Genomic DNA, 14990 nt, shown 5'->3' with positions numbered 1-14990 from the left:
GTGATGTTAGATTCCGCTACTTGACCATAGCATCAACCAATGTATATTGGTTCCTTTCCAAACTGCTTCCCAAAGCACCAAATGGACCTTCTCACAGACGTGGTGTGGTGAGAGACAAGGGTTTGGTAAATGACCTTTCAGGGTATGACAATGGAGAGGAAGAGAGTAGAGGAATTTGTAGAGTCTCTTTAGATGAGATTGGAATGAATCAATCTTGTATTTCTCTAGGGTTTTCTCTCCAAAATTCTCTCTGGAGCTCTCTCAAAATGATGGGTATAAGGGTGTATATATAGTAGGGTGAGAAGGGAATGCAAAACTTCAATTTTTGCCAAACAGGGAAGTTGGCAACTTGGTCTCGCGGCTTGTCAAGTCGCGAGTTCAAGTCGCGACGTAACGGCCTGGCCAGTCTGGAACTTTTGTCCTGTAGCGTGACAGCTGGCGCGACCTTCAGCTTCCCAGTGTGCTCTCACGTGCCTGCCTTCGCGGCTTGCCAGTCGCGAACCACCCGCGAGTCCTAGTCGGAGACTCTTTTTTCTTGCACACTCTTGAGCTTTTCTTCACATCTTCTCACACACTACCTTACATTTTCCCACCTAAATACAGGGTTACTAAGTGCTAAATTACAGCAAATTGGTCACGGAATAAAGCAATTAAATGGTTGATTAAATTCAACCTTACACTGTCAAATATCTTTCCCTGGCCCTTTATCATTTCTTTCCAGCAAACTTTTTTTTTTGGGTCAATTCAACAACTATTCCAACAACCTGCCAAATACATACCACACATATAGAACTTGCTAATTTTTTCTGATCCAACACACACACATATAGAATCTGTAAATTACCTGCCAACTTTAATGATCCACACCACATATAGAACCTGCCAATTTTTCTATAGCAAGAACTTGCAAATATCATTTACTCAAACTTGCTAATTTTAAAAATCCATACATACATACATACATAATACATACATATATATATATATATATTATATGCAACCTGCCAAATATCAATGTACTCATCCTGCCAACTTAAAAAATCCACATACATATATATATATATACATGCAACTGCTAATATAAATATACTCAACTAAATCCACATAGATATATATACATGCAACTTACCAAAGTCCACATACATATATATAGATGCAATCCACATACATAACTATCATGTTGTCTTTAGAGACTCGTAAATATATCAAATTACAATAAAACACCACACGCATAACTCACACACTTACTAAGTTCCTCGTCCCTTGTAATTGCCATAAATGCTCAATGAGTTATGATTGCAGTTGAAAATGATTTTTATGGTCTTGAATACATTGATGGGTTTCAATGAATTCCGTAAATGTATTTGTGTTCTCCCGTGACAGTTGTATAGTAGGATTCGTCATCAATTTGCTCATAATCTAATTCACACACTTCATTTACATCTCGCTCATCCAACGATCATGTTATGAAGAATTATACACCCGCTTTCATGATGTCATGAAGTGTTTCACTATTGAAAAATCGTGCAGGTCACGCACAATTGCAAATCTTGCTTAAAGCACTCCAAATGCACACTCTACATCCTTCCTATTTGCCTCTTGGGCTTTTGCAAATAATTTGTTTTTGTGTCTTGTGGAGATGGAATTGTTTTTAACGAATGTTGACCACTTCGGATATATGCCATCAGAGCAGGTAGTATCCCATTGTATACTCATGACCATTGATTGAGTAATTACTGTAGGAGCACATCTTGTTCGAGCTAGAAATATAGGAGATTGTTCAATACATTAATGTCATTATTTGACCCAAGTAACCCAAAAATGCATACCATATCCAAAGATCATATGATGCTACTGCTTCAAAAACAATGGTTGGCTCACGAATGTGACCAGAGTACTGACCTTTCATGCAACTGGACAATTTTTTCCATTTCAATGCATGCAATCAATGCTCCCTAGCATCCTGGAAATCCCGTCTTTCCCATTGGCTAAAAGTCTAGCAATGTCTTCGTTGTTTTGGGGACCTCAAGTATTCCTTGGAAAAAATATCAACCACCGCTTTTAAACAATTTTTTCAGACTTTTCATTGCAGTGGATTCTCCAATCCGTACATACTCATCCATAAAATCAGCTGTATTTTTTTTTTTTTTTTTTAATTATTATATATACGGGTTGGGTTCGGGCCGGGTATGCCTAATACACAGACCCGACCCGAACCCGCTTCGGGTTTTTTTTAATGAAAACCCAGACCCGACCCTAATGTTAAACGGGTCGGGTCGGGTCGGGTCGGACCGGGTACCTGCGGGTCGGGTTCATTTTGCCATTCCTAAGCCACATAGACAAACTTCAAGAAAAATTACACACACTTAAATAGCTTAAAACATACTTAAAATAGCCCCATAACAGATTTTGACAAATTCTTATTATGAGCTTAAGGTTTTATATAGGTTGGTGTTCTTGCTTTATTACTGTTTTATACTTTATTTGAAAATGAATGCCATAGAGGTTATTGTGTGGCTATAGAGCTCCAATCAAAATCTCTAACTAGATTTCCTCTTTGGCCTAATGGGCAATCAAATTCAGAATCAATCCCGCCATTGAATTTGAAGTTCACAAATTAGAATCTGTATGGATCCCTCTCTTATTTACTAAAGCTATATTGAAAATGACTGAAAAACACAAATACATTATGTGGGTAATTAATCAATGTGGTAGATCCTTTCTATGAAAGAGACCGTCACAAATTACCATTCTATTTTCTCAAATCTTATTATGATAATATGGTTCAGGAACTCTTGCTGCTACAAAGTTTAGAGTTTTAGGAAGTCTCTTCACTACATATGGTCCATTAAAAGGAACTCACCTGTGCCATTACTGATCTGGGAATGTATAAGTACACATGCATCATGTGCTGATGTTTGACTTTTGACAACAGAGACACAAGCAATTGAGCACTGGTTCAAGTTCCTCTTGTAATTTAATTTCAGTCTGCGCAACCAAATTTTTTCAAACTATATTGAAAACCAAACATCAAACCAAAAATTTGGCTTGCATTCATTTCTAGTAGTAACTTGTACCCCAAACCTGAATTTGGCTCTCTGAAAGGGGTTAGATATCAAAATTATCTAAGGCATGGAGGAGGGGTTTAGAGAGGGAGAAAGGTAGGATTATACAGTCAATTTGAGACCTGAGTCTAAGTTTCTAAAAAAAATGTACTGTAACAAAGAACTAAAAGAATTCAAATCCTTGTCCAAGATCAACATAAAAAATACAATCACAAAACCATGGCAAGCGAAGTCAATTAATAGTCTAGTACCCTGTTTTATAGGTAGTAATTTGACATTGAGAAAACACAGGTGCATATAATGCCTCCTCTAGGACAGTGGCACAAAACAAGCAGGAATGCACAAAATAAGAAGTAATTTCTATATGAGTATGTTCAATAGGCCACAACTAATTAATGCTATTAATGCAACTAATGGTAACTGAAAGAAGAAAAGGCACATGACACGGCTAAGAGATTGTTGCAGCTGAACAATTAAATTGAAGGAAACCACAAAGGACCAACTAAATTCAATGGAAATGTCCAATATTAAATCTCTAATAATATTAACAAGCTCCCTTGCTCTACAAGAGCATTCTAATGAACATAATCCAATGAATCTGCCAAAATAGCCCCACCTCCCAGTTCTTTAGTTGTCACCAAGTCTAAAGGCAACATCCATGTGCCATCTAATGAGTCCACAGATCTCTAACAAACACTTGTTCCTCCATTGCATAAGGACTTATGAATATGTAATAATTAATGCTCACTTTTAGTATCTAGCATTATGTGCCTCTTTTAGTATCTAGCACTAGTACTACAGTATAAAAAATAACAATTCACCTATGTCATGTACCACTTTTGAAAACCAATTTGTGTGAATTGTGATTGTTTTTTTAAACCAAAATAAAAAAGTGTGTGATTGATATAAGCTTATTTTGGTGAGATAAAAATAAATTGAGTGGGACAATATTAATTGTGCCTGGCACATCCTATTCATTATTTTTTGAAATGCTAATCTAGCATGCTTAACCCCTTATTTTACACCAGATTCTTATTGAATTAAGACTCAAGCTATGCAAGCAGGGTGGAGTTTTCCTCTATATCCACATGTCCACACCTACAATAATAGAAAAGGCTGGTAAATGGGCTACTGAACTGATACACGACTTTGAAACTAGCCTAACATGCCATTGAGCAAAAGATTGTAACCAAAGAGAGCACTCCTGGATAAGTCCAGTGGCCCAAAAACAGAATGTCTTGTCTTGTTCATTAAATTCGGTTTAAGTGATGAAGATGCCACACCAAGTGCAATTGAGCTAAAACTCATTTCCTTAGCAAATCTTAGAGCTCACACCAAGGCACAAATTATGGCATGTTATCAGTGTAAAACACTACTAATTTTATGGCCCATGTACCATCAACATAATCAGTCAATCACTTCAAACAAACACAAATCCCAATAATTATAAGAAAAAATGTTTAAAAATCCCATTCAACCATGGCTGGAACTTATATGATAGAAACTCAACAACAAAAATAAGTGAAAAAGGCAAAAATGATTTAATTTGAAAATCATTCTAATCCAAAATGTCCATTCAAAACATAACATAAAGGCCATTTAGAAAAATTTTCCCCCTTACATGGTCTGCAAATACCCATTAAGAACAAATCTTGCATGTGCAAGAAAGCTAGACTATTTCATCATACAAGTTTCATAAATAAAGAATCAACACCAAAAACCATGAATTCCCCGTACCTTTCAAACAGCCACACCAAAAAAAAAAATTAAGTGGTACATGACATAGTGCTTCTAATCTCACCAAACAGCCACACAAACAGCTAGCAAACTTAACTATCATAAACAGCCAAAGAAACACACTTAGAAAATACATAAGTTTTTCATATAAACAAAATGATGTGATTACATAAGTGGCACAACCTACTTCCAATTGATCAAGTTGGAACAATACATCACCTACATGTTCCAAACCTACGCTTAAAATAAGCCACTACCAAAATAAGGTTATTTACAAAATGGCATCTACATATGCCAAACCCAACCCTAAAATAATTTACTACCAAAATAAGGTTACAACAAGACATCTACATGTTCCTTGGGTCAACTCCAACTTGTCTTGCAAGGATTTGATTCTTGAGATTTTCAAAATAAAGTCTTTCTTTGTCATTCATGCCACTTATATCCATGGTCATTATTTTTCCCTCCTCTCTAATAGTTTTAAGACGAAGCTTTTCCGCTTTGATACGAAGAGCCTCTTGGTCTTGTTCATGTGATGCTTGAATATATTGCAATTTTTTTGCCAAATAATCATTGAATCCCTTATCACCATCTGTCCTCTTTTGCTTAGCCTTTTCGGCTTTTCTACCAATTGGTCTCTCTAGTACCACTGTGTCATCATCATTACTATCAACTTGATCGATTGAACTTGAAATTTGAGGGAGCCTTTTTGATCTTTCCTTAGGCATACTCCACTTTGGTTGGTTCTTCAACACAACCCAACAATGTTCATAAGCAAAAGCTATGTATTTGCCAGTTGCTGGATTTGGTTTAGCTTTATATAGATCCTTTACTTCTTTCAACTAAAGTTTTTTTTAAAAGATAAAATAATTAGACTCTTGAAACTATAAAGGAAATTAATATTGTGATACTATTGCAATATAATTTATACCTTATCCTCGTCAGTTGTACCGCTTTTATTTCGAGCTTCAACTTTAGCCATGAACCCAGCAAACCTACTTGTCTCCTTATTAATATTTCCCCATCGACTTGATAGGGAGGTACTAGAACGTGTGGTTCTGTAAGTATTGTTCGCACAAAAAAATTCCCAAATTTTCGTCCAAAATTTGTCACCCTTTTGTTCAGTACCATGCACAGCATCCATGCCAATGTTAAGCCATGCAAAGATGAGGAGGAGGTCCTCATCTACACTGAAGTTGCCACCACGTTTAAAGGTGACAATTTCAACTTTCGGTAAAGACTGGATGGGCATTGAAGGATTTTGAGACCCACTTAAAAATGGTTCCACAAAATCGGAATCCGCTTGTAAGAAATTACCATATTGTTCATAGTCTTCTTGCCTAACCATCCCTTTTAAATAGGGAACTTAAAACAGTTAGTGTATGAAGTCAATTAGTGTATGAAGTCAATTCTTATTTGTATCTTTACAATCAGTATAAGCTAATCATAATATTTTGGTGGCAACTTCTCACATATAGCAACATTCTACAATATATGTTGACAACTCCTAATCAAAACAATATATGTTGACAGCTCCTAATCAACATATTTCAACTATACTACAGTAATTTTTTGTTACAGAAATACTAGCCCTGTACACAGCCAAATATTAAACAATTGAACATCAAGTTGAAAGACTAAGAAAAGAAATGGATACCAGTTATTTGGAAAGTACACATTCACCTTAAAATTAACACTACAAAAATCAATATATTATGACCATGTTTTCTGAACATTCAAGAAACAAACAAGAATCCGAACACAAGAGAGTAAAAAAAAACACCATGAGTATGAGCAAGCTCACCAAAGCACAGCTTCGAATTGATTCCCAATTCCTTCGAGGGATGTTTCAATTTTATTTTTTTTATTTTTTTTTTAAAAGTTGTACCCAATACACAAGGTCCCGCTTCTACGAGGTTTGTAGGAGGTGGTTGGTGGACATCCTTACCCCCAATAAACGTTGCAATTAGAAAAAAAAAAAAAAAAATATATCAGATTAAATTCCTCAAACATAATAGCTGTCATTTTTTTTTTTTTTTTTTGGGCTTAAAACAAGTGAGGGATTTGATCCCAGGTTCGCCTACATGTTATAACTAGGTAAGGCCATTGAGCTACAAGGTTCTAGTTGAGTTGTTCTTGAAACTTATAGCAAGAATATTAAATGAGGTGAAACAATTGCATTCATATAAAACTAATTGAGTTGTGCCTGTGGCAATTCAAGCAATCCCACATATAACCCATTAATCATTTCTCTCTATAAGCTGTTGCCATTACTTTTTGCTATCACAGAAAGCCACAGCAAAACCTTCCAATTAGCAATCACAAAAATTCCGTAGCTGAACATTCTGAAGTCTGAACCCCATTTCTATTAAACACTAATAAGTGCAAACGGTATAACGTTATTCAATTTATGAGTTTGATGTCGCGGAAGCCTGAAGAGAAGCACACACGATGCTCTCTTGATGAAACAGAAACTAAACTGTTAGTTTCTGGTAGTAAACCTCGAATCTACGAGGGGTTTCTTTGAATCCACAAGGAGATAAAACTGGAATCTACCAGAAAAGAAAATTTGACAAAAGTCTGTGTTTATTGATAATAGTCTCTTTGCCTCTGACGGCTACAAAACATATAAATACTGGGCAAAAACGTTTAAAACCCTAATTCGCACTAATTAAGCGATTAGGTGACAAAATTACCGAATTTTACCAAAAATGGCAAAATTGAGTTAAACGCAGAATCATAAACTACTGACCTTAAGGGTCGTCCCAAAACAGACGGGACCTTATTCTGACTTTTAAACTAAAAGTTATTAAGGAAAAACAAATATTACTATAAATAGCAAAAACATTGTTTTCGGGGCCTTAACGAAGGAATTTGCCTAAAATTTGGCGACGTTCATGGCATCTGCATGAATCTGGATCAGAACGCCGTTTCCCTTCAACCTGCCAAATTTCATGCAATTCTGACACTGTTACCTCTGATGGCCCCTACTGGCACTAGACATGGCAAAACGGGCAGGTCGGGTCGGGTTCGGGTCGGGTCAATCGGGTTGCGGGTCAAACGGGTCACGGGTCAAAAACGGGTCATTTTAAGTGGGTTAAAATCGGGTTCGGGTCAATCGGGTTGCGGGTCGGGTAGGGTTGACCCGTATTTTTCACATGAATTTTTTATTATTTAATTTTTATAAAGAAAACAATATGTATCTGTCATTTGGAAAGTTATGCAACAAATTACTTGATGTAAAATGCATTATTTTGAATTCACCACTTGTATCAAGAATGAACTCAGTTAAACTTATTAATACTTATTCAATAATTTTAAAATTATACAAATCCTAACATTATTATCTAAAACAAAATAACACAAAGATAAGTAAAACAAATACACAAGTTTTATTTCTACACAATATTAATATTCCAAAATATAAAACAAAATTGCAAATGACTTATTGGATAACTCATTTGATAAAGAATAAAAACATATAAGAAATTTACAATCTTAAAAATTAATTTTATAATCTATTATTAGTTGTGGTTGACACTCTATTTCAATTTGAGATATACTTTAAAATTTGATTGCTTACTTATTTATACATGATTTCTTTTATGAATATCATATTATTGTTAAGCAACACACACTTTAGGAAATATCATAATTTATTTTGAAAAACCATTTATTTTGGACATAAATTATTAAAAAATAGGTCTAAGTATTCATAATTTATGCTAATTTGATACTTTAGCTTCACTATTTTCACACTTGTGAATGTTTTTCACATGTCTACAATTTTAAATCTGTGTTTTTAACTCTACTGTAACCAGATTATCTTGGCATGTACTTTGTTATTTGATATCTAAAAATATTTACTTATTACAGAATGTTCAATCATTTATCTTTCAATTAATTTGCATGTAGTTATGTAAATGTATCAATTGTTTCCTTAAAGTTCACAATAAACAATTAAACCAATATTGTCTTAGTTTTACTATTTTTTTACCAAAAAAAAAAAAATGTTTTAAAAAAATGGTTCGGGTTCGGATCGGGTTGCGGGTCGGGTCGGGTTGACCCGCAAAAAACACGGGTCGGGTCACGGGTCAACCCGTTTTTGCTTCGGGTCAAAAAAATTGGGTTCGAGTCGGGTATTTTTCGGGTCGGGTCGGGTCGGGTCAGAAAATTCTGACCCGTTTTGCCATGTTTAACTGGCACCCCCCTTTGATCTTGCGTTGTGACTTCCTGCGCCCTTGCTACTCCAAGAAGGCATGTGCTGTCTGTTCTACATCAAAGTTGCAACTAAATACTAAATAGAATACAAGAACACCGATTACATACATAAAATTGGGATTTTTGTAGAAAGGAGGAGTTGTTGAATGATTTGTGAGGAAAAAAAAATGCTTATCAAAGAACGGTTTTACAGAGGGGTACAGAAACAAAGAGAAAAGAGAGAATGGAGAGAAATAGATAGAGAGAGATGCTTACTAGTAATTGAAGATGAACCTGAGCAAACTTTCTGAAAATGCTAAATCAACAACAAAATCTCTACAAACATCAACAACAATTCTTTCATCAAAACCCAAACACAAACACAAGCTGAATCCCTCTTTTTCTTGCAGAGAAAGAAAAGAAACACAAACACAAAACTCTAATACATTGATCAAAACCCACCTTTCAGTCAGCACCAACACCGATGGAGCTGAATCCCCCAACACCGACGGAGCTTCGTTTTTGCAAAATCTGAACCCAAACCCAAAAACCCTTGAGAATGGGTGAGGGTGAATCGGTTGAGATGGGTGAGGGTGAATCGGTGAATGGGTGAGGGTGGGTGAGGGTGAATCGGGTGAGAAATTTTGGAGATGGAGATGAGTGAGAAATTTCGAAGATGGTGATGAAGTGAGAAATTTCGAAGATGAGAGACCAGATGGAGAAACAGAGAGGGAATATAGAGAGAAGTCCCTGCAGAATGTATTGATGAGAGAGAAGTTTCGGGGGGAAAACATTCATAAAATATATTATTTTTGATACAATACTTGCTACAGTGCAATTCTATGCATTTAGAATTGCACAGTAACACTATTGCAAAAAAATTTGCAATAGTACTGTTTACAATTCTCTGATGCAGCTAATTTTAAGGCTTAAAATGCTATATTTCACTTAAATTTGGCATTAGCATTTCCCAATGCTAATACTCGAGGAAAACTTTTTCACAACATTATTCTTTTATTTTTCCTCTCAAACCCATTTCTCCCAACACAAATTCGTAGAAGGAAAATGCCAATAGAAATGCCCAAAGGGCTACCATTCTCAGTGGACACATGGACTTCTTCTTCAAAGAGAAAGAGGCACCACTTTTTAACTCATGCCCACAAAGACCAATCCTTTGTTGGCATCTCTTCCCAATGCTCTTTCCCTATCTACTCAACCCTTCTCACCAAGACTCTGGTCCTTCAACACTGCCCCCAGGTTTGTCTCTGATTTCAGGGTTTTTTTTTTTTTTTTTTTTTTTTAAAAAAAAAAAAAATTGGGTTGAGCTTAATTTTGTGGGTTTTGTGCAGCTTGATGATTCATTGTTTGTGGAAATTGAAATTGGGCAGTCGGTGGTTGTGGATGATCTTGATGGGGCTTTCACTGTCACGGCTTTTGATGCCAACCACTGCCCTGGTAATTTATTGTTCTTCTTTTATAGTTTTTGATTGGCTCTGTATTGTATTTTGTTGTTTAATTGGTTTGCTCATGTGGGTTTTGTGGAAATTGTATAATTTTGTTCTTATTGTTGAATATTTCATATTATATATGCATATTTCAGGGATAGGATTTGTTTAAATTTGATCTTATAATGATATGTTGTATTTTTAATGGTTACGATTGAATAGAGATTGGAGTGGATGTTACCCTTAGAATTAGAGAGGGATGAATTGGCAGGCAAAGCAGATATGTAGTTCCAAGTTATTTTGGATAATTTAAGTGAATGGCATGAAGCCAAGTTTAATAAAAAGTCTATAACTTCAACAAAAATTAAGTACTGGGGAGGGGAGGATGTTACTCTATTTTATGACTTCAGGCATGATGAATCAAATTTCTGCCCCATGGTCTAGCTAAATACAGATTTATGGTCCGTTTGGACTTGAGGGGGAGGGAGGGGGAGTAGAGTAGAGTTGATTGGAAATTAACCTAATTTTTGGCCAACTCTACTCTACTCCTTTTTGCTCCCCCTCCCTCCTCTCTCAATCCAAACAGGCCCTTAAGGAATAAACAGCCCCGTTGTTCATAAATAGGTGTCATCCCTTTGCCCTTTAAGTGTCAGTGGCTTTTAACATGGTTACTACTTCAACCATCGCTGGTCTTTTGTTGGGGCTTTTAACATGGTTCATAATTTCCCCTAGAGAGCTTGGGCAACTTCTGCATTTTTAAGTAAATAATTTTTCACATTAAAATGATGTGCACTAATGTGTCCGCACAGAAGGAAATTATATACCTAATAAACAACAGACAAAGTCAGAGCAGAGAATATAAGATTAGGATATGGTGCCATATCACAATAATATATCTCCCACAAGCAAATTCCAAAACTATACACAATAAACATTTTCTATTATATTGTTTATTTTCAAGTGCCTGCATCATATTGACATAATTAGGCTAGGAATGTCTTGGATTTAGGAATTATGGGAGAGAATCAACTAAAGGAAAACAACAATGCTAGTAAAACTTGTTCAGAAAGTTCTTAAAAATAATAAAAAATTCTTGGATCATTTAATTTGCAGAATGTATAGGCAATTAGTTCTAATTCTCATCAGCTCTTAGCAAAAAAAATGGTGAAACTTAGGAGCAGTATATTATGTTCCAAAATTAAATTTAAATGCCTGATTGCCTTGACCATTAAAACACAATTTAATTCAATGGAACTAGGTCTAGTTTTTTTAATTCAATTGGGGAACCTAATGTAATAGGCCTAAAAGTATCTAAGTTTTACTGACAAATGAAAATGGTTCAAATGCATCTACTTGGGAGCTTGTGTGTGAGTAAAGACTATTCTACAAAAGCAAAGAAGCACAATCAACTTACTAGATACCTCAGGAGCCATGTTGCCAAGGGAAAATCATTAAAATTTGCGAAAGATAAAAAGTCAGTAGACTCATACAGTTCAATACTCCTTTAATAAATTGCTTGTCAAATAGATCCCCCATTTGATTATGCATTTATCTCTTTCTTTCATTTGTGTACAAAACCTAAAATGATTTTGAGAAGCTTTATTGACAGATTGTCCCTTTTCTGGCATGGGTTGTGTAAACCTCAGGAGCTGTAATGTTCTTGTTTGAAGGCAATTTTGGTAATATCTTGCACACAGGAGATTGCAGACTCATGGCTGAGTGTGTACAAAGTTTACCAAAGAAGTCTGTTCGCAAGAAAGGAAAAGTACCAAGGTGTCAACTTGATTATGTTTTCCTAGACTGCACATTTGGGAGATTTCGTCAGAACCTTCCCGGCAAGCACTCAGCAATCCAACAGGTACCCATGGACTTCATTCTATTCATGTTTCTTTTATAATGTGTGAAGTGATCAGTGGTCTCAAACATGCTGCGATGTGTATATTATGACCGTACTGTAAGCCCTACATACTTTTTTTTTTCTCGTGTTAGATTGAAATGTACAGAATGTGCAAATACCATACAACTGTCTTTATATACTTGTATTTGGTTTAATCAAAATCTATTTTCATGGCTATTACCATTGATAGTATCTATCTTGCTTGCTCCTTTGTAGTTTTAGTTTGTTTTACATTAAGGTAATCTTTTGAAAATTTGTGGAAACAATATTCTGCATCTGTAATTTATGGATCATGAAAATTTTTCTGTAGGTAGCATATTCTTAGAAACCTGATTTCGAACCTCATCAATGGTTAATTCATTTAGCAGGCGTACATATTTGATGTGTAATTATAAATGAGCCCTTATGTTGGCCTAATTTTAAACTAGTATACTTTATTTTCCTCCACACATTTTTTTTATGGCTGCATGAAACCTCAAGGTTAATATGAGCTCTGGTTTAGGTATATATTATAAATGGAAGCAGTTAATTCACAGTTCATTCTGGTTATGTGTATCATTTTCTAGTGTCCATAAGTAAGGCACTTAAGCAGGCTTTGGGAATTCTTACCAACATTATTGTATATCAGTAATAGTAATCAATAAGGGCATCCAATTGTGAAAGAAATATATTCCATTCAAATTATTTAAAAATAGATGACCTTTTATGCTCCTTGTTATAATCTTGACGATTGTTAGCATAATAAAAAAGTTTCATGTTTATGTTTTATTATTATATTTCTTAGCAGTTTATGACTCTCTCTCTCTCTCTCTCTCTCTCTCTCTCTCTCTCTCTCGCGTTGGAGTGAGTGTGTGTGTGGGCATGTGATTGTTTTTCTCTACAGTTCTATCTTAAATGTTAAGCACATTTCTTATGTCACAATATCAATATAACCTCAATCTGCTTCTTACATTTCAAACTACGTTTCCATGAAATAGGTTATTAATTGTATATGGAAGCATCCTGATGCCACCATGGTGTATCTGACCTGTGACCTTCTCAGCCAGGAAGAAATTCTGGCAAATGTGTCTCAAACATTTGGGTCCAAGATTTATGTTGATAAAGCCTCTAATCCAGAGTGTTTCCAAGCTCTAACCCTAACATTTCCTGACATTATCTCTGAAGACTCCTCGTCCCGCTTCCAGGTATTAGATGGATTTCCTAAACTATATGAAAGAGCAAAAGCAAAACTTTTGGAGGCCCAAGCTCACTGCCAGCCTGCCCCTCTCATAAGCCGCCCATCAGCACAGTGGTATGCATGTGAGGAAGAGTGAGGAAGAGTTCTTGGAGAATGAAAGTCAAAGAAAACTGAGAATGAATGAAGCAGTAAGGGACCAATTTGGTGTTTGGCATGTTTGTTACTCAATTCACTCATCCAAGGAAGAATTAGAATGGGCCCTGCAACTTATTGTGCCTAAATGGGTTGTTTCAACAACCCCCAGTTGTAGGGCCATGGAGCTAGATTTTGTTAAGAAACATGGCTTTGGCAATCAAGTAGCTCCAAATGACACTATCTGGAAGCTTCTTGATATTGCCACGGAAGGTTCTCCAGATGTGGATGTATCCATCAATGGTGTTAGTGGTTCTATGGTTGAAGAGCATGCCCAAACTTATGCTCAACCTCAATTTGAACCAGTAAAAGTATCTACTGGCCCAAAAGGACTTATAAAATTGTCCCCTCCAAGCAAAAAAGTGACATTATTTGGAAGAGCGAGACTTGGTCTCCAAGATTTTAGTTTTTCACATGAAGGTCCAATAGTTGCATCTATCAATAATAACCCTCCACAAATATCTGCCAACAAAGTAGAAGAATTCCCATTCCAGGAGGAAGCTGAAGTGAAATGCCATAAGTCAGAAAGCAAGACAGGTATAGCAGATATTGAAGTGCAATGTCTAAAGTCAGTGGATAAAGAGACTGAAGTTCTTAACAATGCTTCTTTAACAACTGGATCATCAAAGAGCTATAGTGAGAGATTCAGGAAGTTTTATAGGACAATGAATGTTCCTGTGCCTCAGCCTCTTCCCTCCTTAGTGGAGCTTATGAAAGCCAACAAGCGTGCCAAGAGGAAATTTGAGTTATAGTCTTGCCTTTTCCAAAGAGGAGGCAACGGGAAAGTATACATATAGCATTAGATTTAGGATTGGTACTCTGGCCATACAACACGTCATTGTATTTATATTTCCCTTCATGGGGTGGTTTTTTTTTTTAAAGTAATTTTTCCCCATTTTGTGGCAATAGTTGATCCCTCTATGAATAAAGGAATCATTGGATGTTTCAATAATTGCAACTTGTGTGTACATTCAAATATTGAGGTGCTTGTGTGTGTGTTAAAAGTGGAATTATCAATTCTTTGAAGATCACTTGCAATATGTCCTTATCCTTTAAATTTCGTGACTTTCGTCCGTACATCCTTAAAATTGGATTTGCCCCTGCTTTTGCTGTGGTGAGGATGAAATTCTTGTGTAAAAGCGTTCACTCCTGGTTTTTGTTCTGTGAATGTTGCATCCTTGGCCATCGAGTACTGTGTGGAGTCATTTGATGAGTTTTTCTTTCAGTAATTGCTCTTCTGAGTTTAAGGTTACATGAATTTCTTTTTCAAAGGATAA

General features: G+C 35.8%; 2 protein-coding genes across 2 annotated transcripts; one reads left to right on the top strand and one right to left on the bottom strand.

Annotated features, from left to right (window-relative positions):
* Positions 1 to 5149: 5149 nt before the first annotated feature.
* LOC112015687 (glutathione S-transferase T3) lies at positions 5150 to 6150 on the bottom strand. Its single transcript, XM_024048124.1, has 2 exons — positions 5734 to 6150; positions 5150 to 5644 (listed from the first exon to the last, which is right to left on the bottom strand). The coding sequence occupies exons 1-2, from the start codon at positions 6148 to 6150 to the stop codon at positions 5150 to 5152; spliced, it is 912 nt and encodes a 303-aa protein (XP_023903892.1).
* Positions 6151 to 9982: 3832 nt separating this feature from the next.
* On the top strand, positions 9983 to 14665 carry LOC112015747 (uncharacterized). Its single transcript, XM_024048185.2, is given in 5 exon segments — positions 9983 to 10259; positions 10352 to 10457; positions 12094 to 12305; positions 13322 to 13654; positions 13656 to 14665. Coding segments are annotated over 5 exon segments (1653 nt in total). The 5' UTR covers positions 9983 to 10067; the 3' UTR covers positions 14466 to 14665.
* Positions 14666 to 14990: the final 325 nt, after the last annotated feature.

Source organism: Quercus suber, unplaced genomic scaffold (assembly GCF_002906115.3).
Source record: "Quercus suber isolate HL8 unplaced genomic scaffold, Cork oak 2.0 scaffold_539, whole genome shotgun sequence".
In the NCBI taxonomy this organism is placed as follows: domain Eukaryota; kingdom Viridiplantae; phylum Streptophyta; class Magnoliopsida; order Fagales; family Fagaceae; genus Quercus; species Quercus suber.
Note: the sequence above shows the minus strand (reverse complement) of the source record. Positions and strands in the feature narration are given on the sequence as shown.